At 40.4% G+C, this 24,180-nt stretch overlaps 1 protein-coding gene across 1 annotated transcript in view; it reads right to left on the bottom strand.

The window, feature by feature from the left end:
• Positions 1-212: 212 nt before the first annotated feature.
• The window catches only part of ATP6V0D2 (ATPase H+ transporting V0 subunit d2), a 54,639-nt gene continuing 30,671 nt past the window's right edge, over positions 213-24,180 (bottom strand). The window contains exons 3-8 of the mRNA XM_004047240.4: positions 13,984-14,162; positions 12,085-12,164; positions 10,656-10,733; positions 4,141-4,317; positions 2,889-2,963; positions 213-1,621 (exon numbers count right to left, since the gene is read on the bottom strand). Of these exons, the coding sequence (XP_004047288.1) occupies positions 1,460-1,621; positions 2,889-2,963; positions 4,141-4,317; positions 10,656-10,733; positions 12,085-12,164; positions 13,984-14,162 (751 nt within the window). The 3' untranslated portion in view covers positions 213-1,459. The remainder of the gene's footprint in view (positions 1,622-2,888; positions 2,964-4,140; positions 4,318-10,655; positions 10,734-12,084; positions 12,165-13,983; positions 14,163-24,180) is intronic.

Here is a 24,180-nt window from a genome sequence, read left to right as displayed (position 1 = left end):
TTAGGAATATGTTAATATGTTTTATATTTAAAGGAAGGACTTGAGCAGTGCTTTGTTGCCTTTTTTTTCCTGGTAGCTCTATGCACCATTTCTATTGAGATTTTAATAGAGAATTCATACCCTGCAAACTGAACCTGCAATTTTTGAATGAGTAAACTACAATTAAGGAGGTCATTTTCTTCTCATGTAAAGAAGGAAGAAACCACAAGAAAGAGAGATATACCTTTTATTTAAAGAAAGGTGTGAAAAGCAAATTTATTAACAAATTTAACACTGCTTGCATCTAGAAGACAGGATTTGAAATTGTGTTGCTTTCTCAAGCTGATTACATCAAAGTATATTAGAAAACAAAAACAAAATAAGGGGCCAGGTGCAGTGGCTGAACAAGGGGCCTGTAATCCCAGCACTTTGGGAGGCTGAGGCGGGTGGATCATGAGGTCAGGAGTTCAAGATCAGCCTGGCCAAGATGGTGAAACCCCGGCTCTACTAAAAATACAAAAAATTAGCTGAGTGTGCTGGTGGGTGCTTGTAATCCCAGCTACTCGGGAGGCTGAGGCAGAGAGTTGCTTGAATCCGGGAGGTGGAAGTTGCAGTGAGCCGAGATTGCGCCATTGCACTCTAGCCTGGGCTACAGAGCGAAACTCTGTCTCAAAAAAAAAAAAAAAAAGCAAAACAAAACAAAAAACACATTTTCCAACAATTGTGAACCATGTTGACTACATACAGCTTTGGATTTCTGTGAATCTAGGCAAGGAACACACAGTTAAAATGTAAATGAAGCCCAGCACAGTGGCTCATGCATGTAATCCCAACACTTTGGGAGGCCAAGGGGGACCGTGGATCCCTTGAGCCCAGGAATTCGACACCAGCCTGGATAATATGTTGAAACCCTGTCTCTACAAAAAATACAAAACTTAGCCTTGTCTGGGGGTGTGCACTTATAGTGCCAGCTACTTTGGAGGCTGAGAGCTGGGAGGATCACTTGAGCCTGGGAAGTCGAGGCTGCAGTGAGCTGTGATCACACCACTGCACTGTAGCCTAGGTGACAGAGTGAGACCCTGTCTAGAAAAAAATTTGAAAAAGAAAAAGTAAAGGAGACATTCAGTATTTGGACCTGTAGAGAAGCATGGAAAAGCAAGAATAAAATACTTTTATTAGGTCCAATTTTTAACATGATCAAACAAGAATAAGAAAAATGCCATAGAGTTAATTAAAACTATCCTGTAAGGCCCAGTGAAGAATGAGACAGACATGTGGAAACAAGATCTAATACCACTGAAAACAAGGAAATGCTTTGTTTCAGGGCTGGTTTACTGTGTTTCCATGGATTTGAAACTCATGAAGATATAGTGTGGCTTACTTTTGTGTAGTCTAGATAATATAACATAATTTCTTGTATTTTCTTCAATAACTTCCTTTTAACATTTATAATTTTATGCATTTGAGAACCTTACTTGGGTTATAAAATTGGAATGTAACTGTTGATTTTAGTTCGATGCCTCTGTGAAATACATTCTGCTATCCACACAATATTTCTAATTTCCTGTTCCTTCAGCTTTACATATGCATAAAACACACCGTAGTGGAACTGTCTGTCGAATGCCAGCACATTCATTTGTACCTGAGGAAAGAAAAAAAGTAACACAGATCATCAACTTATTTGGAACATTATGGAATAATATTAAGCTACTGACTGGCTTGAACTTGTGCAGTGCTTATTTGTGTTTAAACAGGCAATCTCTAAATTGGGCCAAATAGAGGAGTATGGTGACAACTCAGAAAGTTCTAAAGAGAGAGTGTCACTCTGCAGATAAATGTAGACAATGGAAGTTATTAAAGTAAGTTTGTAGAATCACAAGAAAAGCTCCAAATTGAAATAGGAACACTTTCACACTGTTAGTGGGAGTGTAAATTAGTTCAACCATTGTGGAAGATAGTGTGGCAATTCTTCAAGGATCTAGAACCAGAAATAACATTTGACCCAGCGATCCCATTACTGGGTATATACCTAAAGGATTATAAATCATTCTACTATAAAGACACCTGCACACATATGTTTATTGCAGCACTGTTCCCAATAGCAAAGACTTGGAACCAACCCAGATGCCCATCAGTGACAGACTGGATAAAGAAAATGTGGCACATATATACCATGGAATACTATGCAGCCATAAAAAAGGATGAGTTCATGTCCTTTGCAGGGACATGGATAAAGCTGGAGACCATCATTCTCAGCAAACTAACACAGGAACAGAAAAACCAAACACCACATGTTCTCACTCATAAGGGGGAGTTGAACAATGAAAACATATGAGCACAGGGAGGGGAACATCACACACTGGGGCCTGTCGGTGGGGGGCATAGGGGAGGGATAGCATTAGGAGAAATACCTAAAGTAGATGATGGGTCGAGGGGTGCAGCAAACCACCATGGCACATGTATACCTACATAACAAAACCTGCACATTCTGCACATGTATCTCAGAACTTAAAGTATAACACAATTTTTTTAAAAAAAAGAAACATTATCTCATATGATTAACCAAAATTTTACACTAAAATTTGTAGCATTTGTAATAATGTTCTTCAGCAAATTCCACAAGGAATTGAATGTACTTCCATTACTTCTCGCAGTTTTTAAGTAAACTCTTTTAGAAGGGTAAAAAAAAAAAAAAAAAGAAAAGCTACAAACTTTAGCAGCACTGCTAGCACAAAGATTCCTAGGTCTGCGTGTAACTTTGTAGCAATAATACACCACTGGCTATCAAGCTATGAATGTGCCTAATCAATTGGCATGATCAGCTGTAAAAAGAAAACCCAAAGTAAGAAAATATATAAAATCCACAGTAAGAGAAAAATAAGCTAATAGTATTTCCACTTATATCATACCTCACGCTCGTAAAACACGTCCTCCAATGTCTTTCCCCCACTGCCACCTACAGCTTCAAATAAAGGTTTGTATACCTTAAAAACAAAGACATTAATTTTAAAGACATTTTCATTTCTTACAAATGTATATAAATATATTTTTCCTAGCATTATAGAAATTGTGTACCTATTTAAAAAAAAATACCAGGAGGACTGAATTTTTTTTATAGGATTTTGGCCTCCCGAAGAAACAATAAAAAAATCCAAATAACAAGAGTGTGGATGAAATTCTAGCCTATTGGCTTGTTCAGGGCTACAAGGCAATTCAACTCTCAGTATACAGTGTTTGAGCTCATTTTCTCACTCAGGGTCTTAGGGCTAGCTAGGTACATTATAGAAGCTCAGTGAATGTTCATGATTTGATCAGTATGGGTTCATAGGTTCTTTGAGACGAAAATTGATAAAATTCACATGTAATTTCCAGTGTGGAAGGGGTGGAATTTGGGAGAAATTCAAATTTTAATATTGTGCTAAAGAGTCTCACGCAATTACATATGAGATGTCACAAGGTTTACGCATTTGCTGACTTTCATCTTTCCTGGAGTGCTTCAGAAATCCGCAGGAAAAGATGAGTGTCTTTCTAGCCCTGGAAAAGTTACCTGGAGGTTACCTAAATGTGTGCAAGTCAGAGGGAATGCAAGCTGAGCCGAAGCGTACAACCTTAAGCTGAGGAGCTTCGGGTGCTCCAAGAGCAACTGGATGCTGGAGTGGGGGAAGGACACAAGCAGCTATGTTTCCTCTCCTGATTTCTGGCCACTCAGCAAGGTGAATGGAAAAACTAATACATCCATATTGTTCCTTGCCGTCCACCTAGACGTTCTGTGCCTAACCTTGTTTCCCTAGTGGGTACCTGAAAGGGCTGCTGGGTCAGACTATTTTACATAACGTTGATATGAGCTCACATTTCCAGAACACTGAACCAGTCTCCTGGGGGAACTTGCTTTATCAAACACTTCAAAAGGAGTGCTCAGATGACCATTCCTTGGAGATTTAAACAAGTACTTGCTTGGCAGGAACTTTAAAAATTAGCAGCTTGGGCTAGAAACTTAACGTGTTTCTTAGGGAGAGATTGCTTCAGCAAGAAACACTGATTGCTACCTTACAAATATTATTACTTCTTTTGAGTATAAGTGGAAATTTGATGTGTGAGCTTCTAAAGCACATGGAAATGAATGAACACAAAGGACTTAGGGAAGCCAGTGTCATCACATACTCCGTAATGATCCGCTACGTTCTTCATCTGGTCAAAGTCTTCTGCTTGAGCCAGCAGCTGCAACCCCTCAGGATAGAGTTTGCCGAAGGTTGGATAGAGGGTCTCTCGGTCTTCTTTGCTCAGTTCAGTGCCAAAGGAGTTAAGAGTGATGATGAAAGCACGTCTGTCGGCCTCAAACTGAATTTGCAAGACAAAACCAGTAAAATCTAATAAACTGCTAAATGCTGTAAACAGACTCTTAAGTGCACACATTCATTTCTGAAATGATTCGCTTTCCTTTCTGGATCTATGTCTAATTATACTGCAGACATGTGTTATTAGTGTTCCCTTAGTCTTTTCTTGTAATGTAGTAACTCTGCTTGCCAGAGAAGGATCACACAGCAGCAATGATAACCTATGACTCCCGAAACCCCAGTAAGATTTATTTCCTGGGCACCCTGCGATGAATTCCTCATGTGTCTCTGTCACATTAGGCCACTAGTGTCGCAAGTGTCTCTTCTATAAAAAGGAGAATACCTATTTCTTAGGGTTCATTCAGGGGCAGAACCAGCTAACATAAGTGGAAGTGCTTAGCATGATGTTTGGAACAAAAAGTGCATGCCATACATGTTAATATCCCTTCCTAGTTGTCAATGTCAGCATAACTTTTTACATAATGAAATGTTGTGCTACCTACCATTTGTTTACACTCTTATGGCTTTGGTTTTCTTTGTTAGTGTCCTAGGTGAGGTATCAATAAATCTAAGACTGTAGCTAAGAACTATGTGGGTTAGGGCAAATCATCTTTCTCGCAAGAAGTTTTCCTCTTTGTAAGATGCTGGAGTGTGGCTACATGATCTTCCACGTAGGTCAACACATACTCACGGCCTGTCTTCTCTGTGCTGAACATCACTAGGCACCTGGGCTCGCATCCCTTCATCATTCCTGTTTCATCTGACCACTGAAGTCTTTCTTGAAATTTCGTTTCTATTCCTTTGAGCTCCATGTTTCTACAGTCTCTTGGTTCTCCTCCTACCAACTCTGGCCATCCCATCTCAGTCTCTCCTTTAGGGGCTCCTTTGCCTATTGTGGGGGCTTGCCATGGTTTCCTTGGGCTACGCAGCTCTTCTCTAGGTACTTCAAATGCCCCATACTTACCACTTCATTTTGAAATCTGTGCCTGCATTTCTCCCCACTACACTCTAAAATCTTTGAAGAACCATGTCTTTCTTGTTCGTTGTTGTTTTTTTTTTTTTTTTCCTTTGGAGATTGGGTCTCACTCTGTCATCCAGGCTGGAGTGCAGTGGTGGGATCAGGACTCACTGCAGCGTCAACCTCCCACCTCAGCCTCCCAAGTGGTGGGGACTACAGGCACGTGACACCATGCCCGGGTAATTTTTCTTGTAGAGACGGGATTTCGCCATAATGCCCAGGCTGGTCTTGAACTCCTAGGCTCAAGAAAGCCTCTGTCCTGGGCCTTCTAAGGGTTAGGATTATAGGCATGAGCCACCACGCCCAGCCTTTTGTTCATTTTTGAATAGCCAGTGCCTGACACATAAGAAAGTCTTAAGTACTTACTGTATCCAACAGAGTGATGTGTGATCCTACTACTTTGAAATTCTCCAACATTCTCCATAATGTTGCTATTCAAAGCAATATTTTATGGCTCAGTAGATTTGACGTCACCTGGAAACTCATTAGAAGTGCAGAGTCTCAGGCCGCAGTCCAACCCTACTCAACCAGAATCTGCATTTTCATAGGATTCCCAGGCTATCTGTATGCACGTGAAAGCTGAAAAGAATTGCTGTATGCTATCCTCTAATCAGCTTTTGACTGGTTAACCGATAACAAAACCCAACTTGCAACAGATTTCACTGGAAATCTTATGTAAGAACAGGTGTTTTCTATCAGGAGAGTGAGAGTTAGTTCCATCTGACCCTTTTGATTGCTCTCATGGAGATTATGGGTGAGCTGAAAAGTAGGGAGTGGCTTTATTTGGAAGCAAGGGCAGCTGTCTCTGGCTACTGAATATAACCAGTCCTGTCAGTAATTTTAGACCTTCTAGGGATAAGAGAAGAAATGCAAGAAGAAGATTTCATGGCAATAAGAAAACTTAAAACAAAAATTAGGGCAACTAGAGCAACAATGGAGGTAATTGTCACAGATGTTCTTTAATGTGCTCTCTGATTCTAAAATGTTATGATCTTACGAAGAGAATTAGGGCAACGTAGGCAGCATTGCAGACGTGCAAACAGCAGAGTCCAGGCCAGAAGAGGGAGCTGCAGGAGATAAAGCAGGATGATTTGGAGGAATTGTCATGGCTCAATCATTGGGAAAGCAATTGGAGAAGTGGGAAGGACAGCTGGCTGGGGAGAGAATATGAATATAAGAAGAAAGGGCTTTGGCTGATACAGTAGGTTATCTGAGCCCTCCATCTTCTCGCTACCTCCTTGCCCTTGTAACCACTTCTTCCCTTAGCCTACCGTGCATGTGCTCTGTTCCATAACTCTGCATGCTGAAATCCTCCCTGCGCTCCCGTCCCATCAAATGTCATCTTTTTCATAACAAGCCCTTCCATTTCTTCTCTAATTGGATATGATTCCCTTTGAACCCTGATTACATTCCATTTTCCTTTTATCGTAACTGACTATATATCTACCTTACTCTTCTAGTCTAGAGGCTCTTTTGGGTAAGTGTGTGTATTATCCTATGGTGAAAACACCCATCGTTTTAGAATTGGAAAAGGACTGTTCTTTGACCATCCCTAAGCAGAGTTTGATACGCATTTGATTAGAGGAGACTGAATGGGCTGGTGTTAGTGTGACTTAGTTCCTGTTTCTTGCAGAGAGTTGGCACGCTGTGTGGTATGGTGTATGTTGGCAGTCCCATGACTTTCCTTTTACTTTTCCCTATAAAAACTTACTCATGTTAAAACTAGACCTATTTTTTTTTGTTATTTCAAGAGATAGCAATGAACTGTTTACTTGCTCAAAATCACTATCGGTTGCACATCATAAACTCAGACCGATGGGGTCACACATTCTCTCCAGTTCCTCATGGGAAGAAGGGCGCACCTGGCGGGAGGCAGTGGGCGGAGATGTCAGTGGCAATGGAAAAGAGTGAAGTGAACTGGAATGGAGCCCAGCCTTATCAGCACATGCACTGACCAGTAGAGATCAAACAACATATTTTATGCTTGTTTTTCACTGCCCTATTAACCATAAGATTGAAGAGTAGGAGTAAAAGGCAAATTTTATACTACAGTGCATTTGTCTTGAACATAAGTCAATTTCTTTTTTTTTTTTTCATATGAAGTTATAATCTTGCAATTAGGTCAAATTTTCACATGTAAGCTGAGGTTAATGGTCTCTTCTACCATATTAAGTCTCTTGAAGTCTCTGGCCAAATGAGAGTAATTGAGAATATACATGGAACCTATAAACAGTAAGTGCTTTATAGTTACAAAAATAAAAGGGAGGTAATTACATGATCGAAAGTATTTATGTAAAGCTGACAAACACCCTTTGATCATATAATTATAAATGTTATAACCTCATGCCCTGTGTAGCTGATATTTCTATATAAATAAAAATTGTTCAATGGATTTTTATTTTTATTTCTTAGAGACAGGATCTCACTCCGTCACCCAGCCTGGAGTGAGGTGGCTTATGGCTCACTGTAACCTGGAATTTCTGGGCTGAGGCGATCTTCCCACCTCAGCCTCCTGAGTAGCCAGGACTATAGGTGTGTTCCACCATGCCCAGTTAATTTCTGTATTTTTTGTAGAGGTAGGATTTTGCTATGTTGCCCAGGCTGGTCTCAAACTCCTGGCTTCAAGCGATTCTTCTGCATAGGTCTCCCAAAGTGCTGGGATTACAGGCATAAACTACCATGCCTAGCTGGATTTTTTTTAATGCTGTTTGAAACAAACAAACAAACAAACAAACAAACACTAATCTCATCTGATACCATGAAGACTGGAAAAGTACAATGAGAACACTGGGCATATTGTAGTTTGATCCCATCATCCCAGTGATAAGCATTTTTCTGATACTATCCTTTTTTTACATTACCAAGGATTACAAAGCCATAATTCTTACCTATTTCTCACCTATTCAAAGACATAAAGATATTTTTTGGAGATCTTTAGTGATAAGATTTTCACTTCACAACTAATTAGGCTTTATTTTAAGAATTTCGGGCTTGGACAACATAGAGAGACCTCGTCTTTTCTTTCTCCTTTCCTTTCCTTTCCTTTCCTTTCCTTTCCTTTCCTTTCCTTTCCTTTCCTTTCCTTTCTTTCTCTCTTTCTCTCTTTCTTTCTTTCTGAGTCTCACTCTGTTGCCCAGCTGGAGAGCAGTGGCACGATCTCGGTTCACTGCAACCTCCACCTCCCAGGTTCAACCTTCACACCTCCTGTGCCTCAGCCTCGCAAGAAGCTGGGATTACAGACGTGCACCACCACATCCAGCTAATTTTTTTTTTTTGTATTGTTAGTAGAGACAGGGTTTCACCATGTTGGCCAGGCTGGTCTCGAACTCCCAACCTCAGGTGCTCACCCACCTTGGCTTCCCATAGTGCTGGGATTATAGGTGTGAGCCACCACGCCCAGCCAAGACCTGGTCTTTTCAAACTTTTCAAAAAAATAAAACACTTAGCTGGGCATGGTGGCATGTGCATGTGGTTCCAGCTACTCAGGAGGCTGAGGTGGGAGGATCATTTGAGCCCAAGAGGTCGAGGCTGCAGTGAGCCATGATCATGCCACTGCACTCCTCCAGTTTGGGCAACAGAGTGAGACCCTGTCTCAAAAATCAAAACAAACGAATAAAATCTCAATAAGGAATAGCAAAATATCTTCAACTATAAAACATTTTTGTTTCCTTTTTCTATATCAGAAGTCATCAACCAAGTAAAATTTTAATGATTAGATATTTTGAGGGGAGCTAGTTTTATCATATGCGGTTTCAGAGCATTAGGTTGAAATATTTGCAAATGAAGTTAATTTTTTTCTTTTTACCTGAAGGGTAATGCTTACTAGGCTTTTCTTGAAATCAGAATTCCACCCACCAGTGAAGTCACTGTACCAGATAATGTAATGATGAAAAATATTCTTTAGATAAAATTTAGTTTCACAGGGCAAAGTAAGGGCTTGTAAAAGCCCAAAGTGATATTTTTTCTTTTTAAGTGAATTAGAAAATTATTTACTAGCAAGAGGAATGGAGGTAAAATACTCAGTGCAAATTATGTACAGGATGCCCCACAAATCCTTCTGATCCCTGCCCTGAATCTCCCATGCATTTGCAGGTCAACATTCTTATGCAAGAGGACTCCTAAGCATAGATGAAATCTGTGGTCCTTAAGAGGAATTAAGTTATAACATCAACTAGAGAGGTAGATACCAATGGTGGTGTTTGACACGTAATTAAATGAGCTTACCAACTGTGAATCACGTAACCAATGAGTCTTCCTGCCAAAAGCTGGAATGCTCATGGGTTGCTTGGGGCAGCCTTTATTTTAGGATTTGTAAGGCACAATGTCCCTGTGGATGAAGCTATAGTGGACTTTTGGTGCCAAGTTGTGGGGGTTCCCAGCTGCCCAATGTTCCCTCACCAGAGGGAATTTGGGTGATTATGGAGTGTCTATAGTCCATCATCCATTTCTCATACTGTCAGAGGCATTTGAACCAAAGCAACTCCATCTTGAATAGGGGCTGGGTAAAATAAGGCTGAGACCTACTGGGCTGCATTCCTAGACGGTTAGGCATTCTAAGTCACAGGATGAGATAGGAGGTTAGCACAAGATACAGGTCATAAACACTTTGCTGATAAAACAGGTTGCAGTAAAGAAGCTGGCTAAACCCTACCGAAACCAAGATGGCACTGAGAGTGACCATGGTCGTCCTCACTGCTACACTCCCACCATCACCATGACAGTTTACAAATGCCATGGCAATGTCAGGAAGTTACCCTATGTGGTCTAAAAAGGGGAGACATGAATAATCCACCCCTTGTTCAGCATATAATCAAGAAATAACCATAAAAATAGGTAACCAGCAGCCCTTGGGGCTGCTCTGCCTATGGAGTAGCCATGCTTTTACTCCTTTACTTTCTTAATAAACTTGCTTTCACTTTACTCTATGGACCCAAATTCTTTCTTGCTGAGATCCAAGAACCCTCTCTTGGGGTCTGGATTGGGACCCTTTTCCAGTAACAACAGTATACTAAATTTGTTATTGTTTACAATCTATGTTTTACATATGACATTAAAATGAATCATAACCAAATCTGTGTAAACATTATTATTTTCTAATTCCAAGCTAACTTTTCCATGTAGAAAACTTCCATATTCCAACTTAAGAGTTGGAAAATACAACTCTTAACCAAATATATCAAATCATATGTATAATAAAATGTACTGCTTGTCTTACTTCTAGATTTAAAAAAAATTCAAAGATAAGGAAATATAAGTAAGGTTAAAACAGTAAAAATATGTAAGCACCTTATTTAGCATAACAAAATTCAAGGACTCTTTCTTACCTCAAGAATGGGACACATAACTTCTGCTGTGACATCACCATGATTCTTACAGAATTTATAGAATGCCTCAAGGTAAGACTTAAAAAGAAAAAAGATCATAAAGTGATATAATGAATATATATTCCTTTTGAAAATGTCTAGATCAGCTTTTCATGGTTTATTAAATGCTTTAATGGAATCTGAATTACATCTCCCATAGGAAGATATTTTATAATAAATTTGGTAGAAGCTTTCACATTGCAGCATGTTGCACAGTCTAAAAAAGAATTCCAGAAAAGGACAAAACTGCATTTATCATAACTTATAATTACTTAACAAGCACTTTTTTTGCATGGCTTTGGATTATTTCATATGGTTAATTCTTGCTATTTTAACAAGAGTGCCAAGTTCTTTTCTGAGATCAGTGAATAATTTTAGATTTAGCCCTATGCTGACATTTAGTCTCTTGTAGAGGCACATTTGGGATGGCTTTGAGCATGGAGCTATATGGGAAAGGCTGTAGGGTCAGACTGCCTGAGTTTGGATCCCAACTCTAATACGTTTTAGCTAACTGACTTCTTCCAAAGAAACCTTGGCTCTCCAAGCCTCAGTTTTCTCCTCTGAGGAATGGAGATAGCACAAACATCATATTTTTGCCAGGTGGATTAGTGAGTTAAGGCCTATAAATTGCTTAGAACGGTGCCTTCTGTTAGTTATACCTCAAGGATGCCTCCTCTAGGCCCATAAGTCACTTTACCAAAAGGAACACTGCCTGCAATACAATGCTTTTGAAAGGACCACATGTTTGAACATAGCATGCCATATATATTCAGTTACTGTGTGTGAGTGTCCAAAGAGGCTATGGTTATTTGACTTAAAATGGACAGATTTTGCTCAGCCTAAAGTATATACAGCTACTCAAATGGTGGCAGCACAGTCCAGACAGACAGTCAGATTATGCAAAGTGGTACCTATGATGCAGTGTACACAAATTGTTCATTCTGGTATGCTGCACACTGTAGATTAAAATTGTGTGGGCAGATTAGCTGTGAGATTCAGGGATACTAACAGGATTGAGGACAGAGATGAACACTACATAGCAGAAGGTTTACTATGTTTGCTGGTTGCTTTAAATGGATTGATATTGTTCACCCCATTTCTTCACCTACCATCATCCAGACACCTTTTATGTTCCAGGTACCATGCAAGGAGCTAGGAATATGGAAGAATAGGGCATGTTATTTCCTTTCAAATATCTTGCTGGCTAGGGGAAGCTGACATGCGTGCATTTAACTAGAGGACAGGCCAGAACTATAAAAGCTATATTCCAAATATGCACAGTTTCATAATTGCAGAAGTTGGTTAATGAGTAAAGTAAGTTTTAATAGAGAACTCTAGTCACAATATATTGTGTAATCAAGAAAAAGACAATATTTGGGAAAACCATTACCTTGTATAGTTTATTGCGTAGCAATTCAATATTCAGTTCATCTAGAGCATTTTCAGACATGCAGTCTTGGAAGAATGGAGCTGAAAGCAGAAATTGCCATACCAAAAAATGAATCTTAAGCAAGATTATAAACTGTAGAAAATGTATCCTGAACACACCACCCTCTGCTCACTCCTGACAAGAACACTGCAGAGTTGCAATCCATACATTCCACTAAATAGGGCTAATAGTAATGAGGGTGAAAGCAGTTATTACTTTTTAAGTATTTATCATGTGTAAGCCCTAAACCAGGGGTCCCCAACCCCCAGGCCACAGACCAACAGCAGTCCGTGGCCTGTTAGTAACTGAGCCACACAGCTGAGGTGAACAGTGGGCCAGAGAGTGGCTTCAACTGTAATTACAACTGCTCCCCACTGCTTGCATTACCACCTGAGCTCCCCCTCCTGTCAGATCAACGGCAGCATTAGGTTCTCATAAGAGAGCAAACCCTATTATGAACTGTGCATCTGAGGGATCTAGGTTGCCTGCTACTTATGAGAGTCTAATGCCTGATGATCTGTCGCTGTCACTGTCTCCCATCACCCACAGATGGGACTGTCTAGTTGCAGGAAAACAAGCTCAGGGCTCTCACTGGTTTTACATTATGGTGAGTTGTATCATTATTTCATTATAAATTACAGTGTAATAATTATAGAAATAATGTGCGCAATAAATGTAATGTGTTTGAATCATCCCGAAACCATCCCCTCTCTCCCGTCGTGGAAAAGTTGTCTTCCACGAAACCAGTCCCTGTTGCCCTAAAGGTTGGGGACTGCTGCCCTAAACCTCACTCACTTCACTACACACTGAATATACTTTCATTTAATCTTCACAACACCTTGGAGCTATTCACTTAAGGCTTTTTTTTGAAGTCCCTCCTCCTTCACTATCTAATAATAATATTTATTATTTGCAACTTTAGTATGTGCCAAGCATTGAGTTGTACTTAAAAGTATGTTTTATTTTTAAAACTCTGTTATAAAAACATACGATTATTTCCAAAATGAGGAAACTGGGGTGAATTGAATTGCTCCTAGTCACCTTGCTGGGACTGGGCAGAGCCTGGTTTCATGCTCATGGTTGTCTGATTGCAGTCTCAACCTCTCTCGATCAGCCTACGCTATCTCAGTATCGGGTGCTTAATGATGACACAAATATTTTTTTTTGCTTTTTAAAATATCTATCTTAAACAGCAACTATTTTGACAAACGATCAATAGTGAGTTGCTACTATCCAGATTTCCTGACAATATTAGATAATGATGCTTATACAATTATCTCTTTAGCATTTTGAACACAACTCTTGTTAGTGCCAAATTAAAAGGAAATTAACAATCATTTCATCATTGCTTCTGATGACTTGACAGATACTCTTGAGCGTCTCAGAAAAATGACATTTTTAAACTTCCTGAAAGAAAATGCTTCCTATATGCAGCCTTATCTAGACAAAAATTTAAATGGAAGGACAAGAAACTAATTCTATAAAACCAAGCTAGAAAATTACATTTTTTTTGAAGAATGACAAGTTCTATTATTTATTTGCTATGACCTGGTATAAAGTGAAAGGTTTGAAGGTTGAGAGATGAGCTCCAGTTCCTTCTCTACTACAAATGGTTCACATGTGATCTGAGCAGGTTGCTTCATTTGTCCTGATCTGAAAAATGAGGGAGCTGAACTAGATAATTCCTTAATGTCTCTGCCACTTCCAGGAATCTGCATGGTATGCTACTGTATTCACGGAAAAAAAATTGTGAAATCAAAGTACATTTTCCTTTGGACCACAGGGAAGAAAAAATAGTACATTTTCTAATGACTGTGATAATATACACAAGCAGCTACAAAATTACGTAAGTGTTCCTACCTAATGGCGTTTCGATCAGAATGGCATTAAAGAGATCTGAAGGTGTCTCTGCAATGTTGACAGCTTCCATTTCTGTGAAACGGCCCAAGGGGTGGCACTTCCCCAGAATTTCTTTCACAGATTTTTTCTGCAATGCACCATTCATCAGCAGAATCACATTGTCTATCATATAACTGCACCTGGTTTAGAAGACAACTCAATCATTAGAGGACAGCTGCAAGAGGATAAGAAGCATCCCACAAGTAAAAAACACACACTGTTTAAGTACACACTGTTTCATTCAGAAAATACATGAGTCTCTTTTTATTTTAAACACTGGGGTTTAGGAGATGTGGAGAAAAATATATGACCTCTGAGACTGTCATAAATTGAAAAAGCATATTCAATATTCTTTTTTTTTTTTTTTTTTTTTGAGACCAAGTCTCTCTCTGTCACCCTGACTGGAGTGCAGTGGCCCAATCTTGGCTTACTGCAACCTCCGCCTCCTGGGTTCAAGTGATTTTCCCGCCTCAGCTTCCTGAGTAGCTGGGATTACAAGCTCTTACCACCATACCCAGCAAATTTTTGTATTTTTAGTAGATACAGGGTTTCACCGCGTTGGCCAGGCTGGTCTCAAACTCTTGACATCAAGTGATCTGCCCGCCTTGGCCTCCCAAAATTCTGGAATTATAGGCATGAGCCACGGTGCCTGCACCTGGCCATGAAAAAGCATATTCAACATTCTAACAACTAACTAAATAAAACCTTGGCTGGTGGGAATGTGCGGAAGAAGCCCCTCCACAGTCATTCTCAAATGTGTTGGTGGGGGGTGAGGGTGTGAACTTGTTTGGTTTATCGGAATGGACAAAGGGCTTGAAAAGTTGAAAAACACAGACCTGGAGCATCTTACTCTACTTTAAAAACTGACTACTGTATTTGAAACTGCAATGAAGCCTATCACTGAGGATTCAAAATTTAATTCTAAAAAATACTGTGTAATTCTGTCCTCACATGAGATCACATTGTGAATTTTCTAGGCCACCTTCCTCACATCCCCGAGTTTATTAATTCATATTTTAATGATTTTTATGTGATTTCTTTATTTGGTATAAGCTCTGCTCGGGATACCGTGGGTGCATGTCCTGGTTCACTCATGTAGTCAGCACCTAAGATATTCCAAGCAGTGAGATTGAGAAGTAAATGAGACCTAGGGCCTTCCTTTACAGACAATACAGCTTAAGTGAGGAAATGGACAAAGAATCATTTACAACAAATCACAATAGGGCATACATGCTATGCAAAATAAATTATAGGGTGGTGTAGAGAATCATAGCTGGACACTAAACCAGTCCTGGAATTAGACTTGCTAGAGAAATGACAGGGAAGTAGAAACTTGAAGAATTAGTAGGAGCTGGCCAGCCAAAAGGGGCTGGGAACTTGGGAAAAGCACGTTTCAAGGCAGAAGGGAGAACATTTGAAAAGCCCCAGAGATGGGAACACAAGGATACTCAGGGTGTTTCCTTTGCCTGGGCGGAGCACTGGAGCTGGGGCTGGGGCTGAGCATGTTGGGTCCCGAAAGACAAGATGAGGAACTTGAATGTTAAGGGCAATGGAGGATACTGACTTCCCTTACACTGAAGGGAATATTATGACCTATGTAAATATTAAAACAGGAGAAAAGGTAAACAAACACCTATACAATGAGGTGCTTTACAAAAAGTTATCTTTTCAAACCATAGCTGCAACACTGTGAGGTATGTCGTATTATTATCTCCATTTTATAGACGAGAAACCAGAGGCCCAGAGAGGTGAAAATATAACCCATGATGACACACACAGCTGACAAGTAGGAGAGCTGAGACTCAGACTCAGGCAGTCTGCTTCTGAAATCTTCCTCTGAACCCTCACATTATGTGCTTTTAGTTGTTGGGGTGATGTGTAGGTTTCTGGGCTTGACAGTTAGGCTATAGAGCCATTTATTGAGATGAGAGCATTAAGGGGAAGAGGAGGTTGCAGTGGGTGCAGATGTTTTAGATGGAATGAGTTTAAGGTAACCAGGAGGTAACCAAGAGGAGATGTCAAGTAAGCCTAAGAAGAGTGTGCCCTGAAGACAGCTGCCGATTCGAGACATTTGGGCGAGCGGGTCAGGAGGGGTTAGTTTAAAGGTGGAAGCCGAAGTCTTGGTAGTAAGTAGGATCACATCGTAGAGTGCATGTAGAGAGTTCTTTCTTGGGAACTCTGGGGAACCCCAGCTTTTAAGGACCTTGAAGGAAATTCAGAGGGATGACTAGATGGGGGAAGGAGAATCAGGGGAGAGAATTTTAGGAAGTTCTAGAGAGTTCTAAGAAGTGACTGGAGAGTCAAAGTCCACATGTAAGTTGAGACCTGGAAGTAGGCATCTGTAGGGTACAGCAACTAAGGGGTCATCAGAGAATGCAATGAAAACGCCTTCAGTGGAGTGTGTCTGTGCAAGGGAAAGGGAGAAGAGGATGGCGGAAGACTGGCCATTGTGTGTCTGAAATTAACGGGACATGGAGGCTTAAAGAATGGAGTTCATGCTGCAAGCTGACCTTGAAGGAAGAGAAAACCAGATATATGGAGATACAGGGGCCAAGGAAGCTTTTGATTTTTAGTTTTAATATGTGTCCTTTTAGGGTGGGAGGAAGAGAAGTAAAGATATTTAAGTGCTGAGGGGGAGGAGGCAGTTGGCAAGGCGAGGTCGCAGATCAGAAGGAGGAAGGGACAATGCAAACCTAGTCCTCCAGGTTTCACAGTGATGGGAAGCTTAGCCACCTTTGTGAGATACACTTGAAAAATGATACCTTTTTACTGGATGAAAATTTACCTGAACATTTAGAAACATTGTCACCAGAGTCTGGCTGCATGGGGGACAGACTTCCTGGGCAGGGAATTCGTTTCTGGCTGGAAAAGGGGGTCTCCTTCATTGTGGAGCTTCTAGAGCTTACCCCCAAAAATTCTAACTAAAGAAGATTTTGAAGCAGGCAATTATCCCTTTATAAAAAGCACATGACTATAAAGTTTCTTCACCTCCTGAACAGCAGTACCAAATTTAGACATTATGGAATTTTAGAATCCTTTTTATCTCTTCAAAATGATATTAAAATGGAAGTGCTTATTTAACTGTCCCTTTATGGCTCAAAAGCAATTACCTCAGAGGGCAATTGCTAGTACTTAATAATGCTTAGCAGACTCCAGACATTTAATTGTTCCCCACAACCCCCCCTGCAATGTAAAAGCATCTGAGCTGCGAACATTCCCAATTAGCAGAGGACTATTAGAGCAACGTTGACGGGCGACCAGCGTCAATGGTGTGAGCAGGATGCAGCCTGCATATAACACCCAGACCTGCCTCTACAGTGTGTGCATGTGTGTGTATTCAGGATTTTTATTTTTACTTTTTTACTAATAGACAGGCTAAGCTCTATATTGCAATGAGCAAGGGCTTTATAGATGGGGTTCAATTGTATTTCAACTCTTACTGAGTGGCCTTGTTTCTAAAATGGAACAATAACACCAGTTCTTGCAGTGTTCCTCAGAAACATGGAGAACCCAGGGCTTGGCCCACGATGAGGGGCAGGGGTGTCTCTTTCCTGTCCCCTCTCTCATCTCCATCACACATAGGTACCATGTATATAATTATCATTGGCTGTTGGGGTGACAGGGACATAATGTAACCAGAAGACAGGTTACTTTCTCCAGACTATAATCTTTGTAGATCTCCAGGGGGTCATGCATGCAGTGGTTGGGAAGCAAATAATTGCTGACATTGCCTGAGTAATTTTTGAACAAAAAGACACCAGGGTGTTTACCTAGTTCAAACCTCTGTTTTAGATAATTATCCTCATAAGTAGTGACAGAGCCACCCATTCAGTTAGGTTAATTTTTCTCCTACTCATGGTCTAGACAAATGTCCTTTGACACCTGTAAAAATCATAGTCACCTAAAACTGTGATGAGCAAATTACTCAATTTCAAAAATTTTAGGATATTAAAAAATCTTTAAATGCTGATTCTTTTTGAAGTTTTTACTATGTGGCAGTAATTATATGCACACTCTCACTCAAGCTTCACAACAACTCAAAACTGTAAGAACCATTATTAAGGAAAACTGAGGCTTAGCAGTACTAAATACCTTACCCAAGATCACAGTGCTGGCAAGCAGCAGAGTTGGGTCCCTAAAATCAAAGTGCTGGCTCCCTAGTAGGTTCAGATAAAAGAGCTCAAGCCAGATGATATTTTAACATTTCCATTTGATCTTAGAGCTATTCTTTCTCCTCCTGCTCCCTAGCTTATTTAAGGATCTCAAAGATAACTATAATATATTTTCTGTATGATAACTACCACATTCTGCTGCTATAACAGTTGCTAAGAGGTCAAATAATATAGAGCCATAATTTGGTAAGTTAGAGGAATTGCTCTTCTCTGAATAAAAATTTTAGTACTTCAGTGTCATTAGCAATAGCTGAGAAATGACTGTCATTCACTAAGCACTCTGGCATGAGATAGAAAAAGAGAAACACCTTCTAAGAAAAACACAGTTCAGTGAAGAAGCTCTCCAGGGTATTACCTCTTCATTGTCACACCCACCCTTTCCCACCCACCACCCCCAATGTCTAGAAAATGCAAATCAGTTCTCCCACTCTATAATTTTGCCATTTTCTGAATAATATATAACTGGCAGCAGATAATATGTGACATTTTGAGACTGGCTATTTTAACTCTGCTCAGTGTTCTTGAGATACATGTAATACATTCAAGCTGTTGCATGTAAACAGTTTGTTCCTTTTTATTGGTGAGTAGTATTCCATGGTATTGATATACCACAGTGTATTTAACCATTCACCTATTGATGGACATTTGTGGTTTTTTTCTAGTTTTTGGCTATTACGAATAACAACTGCTAAGAACATCTGTGTGCTGATTTTTATATTAAAATAAGTTTTATTATTCTTGGATAAATGCCCTGAAGTGCAGTTGCTGAGTGGCATAGTAAGAATATGTTTAGTTTTTTAAGAAACTGCAAGACTATTTTTCAGAGTAGCTGTCCTAATTTTAGTGCAGTTTTAAAAACTTTACTTCTTTTTAAGTGTCTTTTCCTTCCCTGTTTATAACTTATATTTCCTCTATGTATATCGAGAACCACATCAGACAGAGTAATGATTTTTGCTTCAACTGTGAAATATAATTTAGAAAACTCAAGAGGAGAAAGAGTGTATTGTATTTACCCATATTTTTCTCCTTTCTGTTGTCCTTTCTTTTTTCCTATTGTTTCAAGATTACTCTTTTTATCATTTCCTTTGTGTTTCAAAAGCTTCATTTAGCCATTCTTTTAGAGTAGGTCTGCTGGTGACAAAATCTCCTAGCTTTCCTTCATTTTAGAATGTCTTGATTTCCCCTTCATTCCTGAAGGATTTTCACTGAATACAAAATGCTATTTTTTTTTTCTTGTCTTTAGTGCTTGAAAAATACTACACCGCTTGCTTCTGGCTCCATGAGGTGCCTAATGAGAAATCTGCCATAGTTCAAATCGCTTCTCTCTTATTGGTAAGGTGTCATTTCCCATAGCTTTCAAGATTTGTTTTGTGTTTTTTTCTTTCAGAAGTTTGATTATGACATGTCTTGGCCTGGATTTCATTGGATTTTTCCTGTTTGGGGTTTCACTTAGCTTCTTGAATCAGTCGGTGTGTGTCTTTTGCCACATGGGGGGAATTTTCAGCCATTATTTCTTTGAATACTTTTTCAACCTTTCTTTTTTTCTCCTCTCCTTTTGGGATTTATTACTACTCTGCGTGTGGCCTCTATTGACACCAAGGCTAAAAAGAGGGTTCATTACTGCTGGGAGGTGGTCAAAGGCCCAGCTTCCCGCTCAGCCCTCTCTGACCCCACTTACAGCCGGGTAAGGGTAGACATCTGGGTCCCCATCGAGCATTTGCTGACAGGGGTGGGGTTGCAGTTTTTCCCATGGCACTTGGTTAGAGTAGAGCCATTATTATCTGAAGATTTTCTGCTTGTGGCCAGGCGCGGTGAATCACGCCTGTAATCCCAGCACTTTGAGAGGCTAAGGTGGGCGGATCAAAAGGGCAGGAGTTCAAGACCAGCTTGGCCAATATGGTGAAACCTCGTCTCTACTAAAAATACAAAAATTAGCAGAGCGTGGTGGTGGGCGCCTGTAGTCCTAGCTACTCGGGAGGCTGAGGCAGGAGAATAGCTTGAACCCAGGAGGCGGAGGTTGCAGTGAGCCAAGATGGTGCCACTGCACTCCAGCCTGGTGACAGAGCGAGACTCCATCTCAAAAAAAAAAAAAAAAAAAGACTTTCTGTTTGTGAAGCTGCCCCTTTCCTGGTCCTTTGGCTAGAGAGAACAGGCTTTCCTTGGGGGCGTTTTTGTATGTGCCCATTGGCTTTCTGGGCTGTAAGATTCTCTAGCATCCGGTTAGGAGTGTATGAGGCAACCCGAAGGAAAACCCGAGAAACTCAAAACCAGGTCATTCCCTGGGTCTCAAGTTTCTTAGCCAATCAGTCTTCTTCTCTCTACCTTTTAGTCGTTAGTGTCCTCCAAGACGCCAATACTTCAACCACAATAAGATAGCATCTTACCCCATTTAGAATGGACAGTATTAAAAAGACAAACAATAAAATGTGCTGGAGAGAGGATGTGGAAAAAAGGAGATTCTTATACACCATTGGTAGAAATTTCAATTAGTACAAGTACTGTGGAAAACAGTAGGAAGATACCTCAAAAAACTAAAAACAGAAACACCATAGAATCCAGCAGTCCCACTACTGGGTATCTATACTAAAGAAAATAAATCAGTATGTCAAAGGGATACCTGCACTCACATGTTTATTGCAGCACTATTCACGATAACAAAGATATGGAATTAACCTAAGCATCCATCAACAGATGAATGGGTAAAGAAAGTATGGTACAGATACACAGTAGAATACTATTCTGCCATGAAAAGAATAATACGTCATTTGCAGCAACATGGATGGAATTGCAGGTCAATATGTTAAGTAAAATAAACCAGGCACAGAAAGCCAAATATCATATGCACTCACTCATATGTGGGAACTAAAAAAAGTTGATCTCATAAACGTAATGAGTAGAATGACAGATAATAGAGGCTAGGAATGGTGGGTGGTAGGGAGGGGGAGAAGAGGAGAAGTAGATTAAGAGGTATAAATATACAGTTAGATAAAAGGTATAAGTTCTATAGTTAGGCATAAGAGCAGAGTGCCTATAGTTAACAACAATGTATGACATATTACAAAATAGACTGATGGTTCCCAACACAGAATGACAAATACTCAAAGTCATAGACTCCTCAAATACCCTGACCTGATCATTACACATTCTATAACTGTAAAAAAAAATTGCATGGACCCCATAAATATGGAAAATGTTATGTATCAATTAAAAAAACAACACACTAACACTTCAAATGGTCCTGTGGTTTGTTTAGTGCCCTAAAGCTTTTTATACCTCAGGGCTATACATCATAGTATGGTGTAAAAGGATGGTGGAAAAAGAACAGTTGTGATAAGGAGGTGATAAGGGGAACCCAGCACAGTGTTCTGACTTCAAGTACTCTTAGGTAGTTTTAGTATATATACATATAGGCACTCAGGATCTGGAAAGTGGTCATCTTATAATCACTCCTGTCTCCATAACCCTTGGAAAGCATCCTGTAGACCTAGGGGGACATGTATAACAGTGGAAAGGTTGCTGTCCTATAGAATGTTCAAAATTATTCACTGATAGGTTTTAATTTCTTTCTTTTTTAAATTTCAATGTTTGCATATGTTTTTAAATGGACATAAGGCTGGGTGCAGTGGCTCCCACCCGTAATCCCAGCACTTTGGGAGGCTGAGGTGGAAAAATCACCTGAGGTCAGGAGTTCGAGACCAGCCTGGCCAACATGGTAAAACCCCATCTCTACTAAAAATACAAAAATTAGCTGGGCGTGGTACAGGTGCCTGTAATCCCAGCTACTCGGGAGGCTGAGGCAAGAGAATCACTTGAACCCGGGAGGCAGAGGTTGCAGTGAGCTGAGATCGCATCACTGCACTCCAGCCTGGGCAACAAAGTGAAACTCCATCTCAAAAATAAATAAATAAAAATGGCTGGATTCGGTGGCTCACACCTGTAATCCCAGCATTTTGGGAGGCTGAGGCGGGCAGATCATGAGGTCAAGAGATCGAGACCATCTTGGCCAACATGGTGAAACCCTGTCTCTACTAAAAAATACAAAAATTAGCTGAGCGTGTTGGTGTGCGCCTGTAGTGCCAGCTACTGGGGAGCCTGAGGCAGGAGAATCGCTTGAAATCAGGAGGCAGAGGGTGCAGTGAGCCGAGATTGCACCACTAAACTCCAGCCTGGAGACAGAGTGAGACTTTGTTCCCCCCACCCCCCACACAAAATAAATAAATAAATATAAAATTGACATAATATATTAGAAAAATGCATATAATATATAATTAAATATGTTATCATATTATGTTGGGCTTGTGTGTTAATGATTGAGGTATATGATTAAAGGATGGTGATCACTGATCTAAGGGGACAGAAGGGACATTGGACACTATATGACAAAGAACCGCTGGCCACACTGTTATTTATGTCTAAGATAAAATCCAAAAGGGTCTCTGAGGTAGAGAAGGGGAGAGTTAAGATTTCTGATGTGCTTACGAGTACTGAGTCAGAGTGAGCAGAGACGGAGATAAACCCAGACCTTGAGAACAGAATTGAAAGGGGAAGAACTGGGGTGGGGGGTCGTTTTGGCCAGCAGACATGCTCCGAGGCTTCCCCATAGGGCACATGGGGAAGAGGACAGAGGCAGGCAGCTGGGCATATTATTCTTCCTCTCAAGTAGCAGCAAGAAGGAGGGCTTCACTCTGGGGAGGGAGTGCTTCTCAGGCTGCGTCTGCCAGGATTTGCAATGGTATTTGATGAGTGTAAACACCCCTCCAGGACACCTTCCTCCTCCTTCCTGGAACTTGAATTCTGTGATAATTTGTCTTATGGTTGCCCTATCTCCCAGGCCTGTCGTTTTCTTTTTCTACTTAGCTCATTCTTTATTTTGTTTTTCCTGTCTGTCTCTTAAGCATTGCACACACTGAGATTAGAAAAACTCTGTTTTGTAAAATTATTTTTAACATAGTTTAATTTTTAGAATAATTTTAGATTCACAGAAAAAGTTGAGATGATGGTACAGAGGGTTTTCATATACCCCATACCCAGTTTCTTCTCATTAACATCTTAAAATAGTATGGCACGTTTGTTATAATTAATGAATCGATATTAACATATTGTTATTAATTAAAGTCCATACTGTGTCATTTCCTTGGTTCTTAAGGGATAGAAAGGAGATTTTCACAAGGAAGAAGGAGAAAGAGTGAAAATGGTAAAAAAGAGCACAAAGAATTGTCACAAAGTGAATGGGACAAGGCAACAACAGTAAATGCCATGGTGAATTAGGAAACAGCTGAAAAAATATCCATTGGACTTAGCTATTAGAATGGCTTTTGGTGACCTGATGGGGAAGGAAATAAGACCGAAGTGGGATGAGGAAATAAGTGAGAAAATAGAGAAGTATAGATTATTATTTTCTTTTTTCTTTTCTTTTCTTTTCTTTTTTTTTTTTCTTTTCGAGACAGGGTCTCTCTTTGTGACCCAGGCTGGAGTGCTGTGGTACAATCACAGATCACTGCAGCCTCGACCTCCTGGGCTCAAGCAATCCTCCCACCTCAGCCTCCAGAGTAACTGCAGCTACAGGCATGCACCATCATGCCTGGTCAATTTTTTTCCCTTTTTTTTTTTTTTTTTTTTCCTGAGACAGAGGCTCACTCTGTCGCCCAGGCTGGAGTGCAGTGGCACGATCTCGGCTCACTGCAACCTCCGCCTCCTGGGTTCAAGCAATTCTCCTGCCTCAGCCTCCTGAGTAGCTGGGATTATAGGCACGTACCACCAAGCCCAGCTAATTTTTGTATTTTTGTAGAGATGGGGTTTCACCATGTTGACCAGACTGGTCTTGAATTCCTGACCTCAGATGATCTGCAGGCCTCGGCCTCCCAAAGTGCAGGGATTACAGGCATGAGACACTGTGCCCGGCCAATTTTTTTCCTTTTTTATAGAGACAGGGTCTCCCTGTGTTGCCTAGGCTGGTCTCAAACTCCTGGGCTCAGGCAGTCCTCCC

This window comes from Gorilla gorilla, chromosome 7, assembly GCF_029281585.2.
Source record: "Gorilla gorilla gorilla isolate KB3781 chromosome 7, NHGRI_mGorGor1-v2.1_pri, whole genome shotgun sequence".
Lineage (NCBI taxonomy): Eukaryota > Metazoa > Chordata > Mammalia > Primates > Hominidae > Gorilla > Gorilla gorilla.
This window is presented reverse-complemented; position numbering and strand designations above follow the sequence as displayed.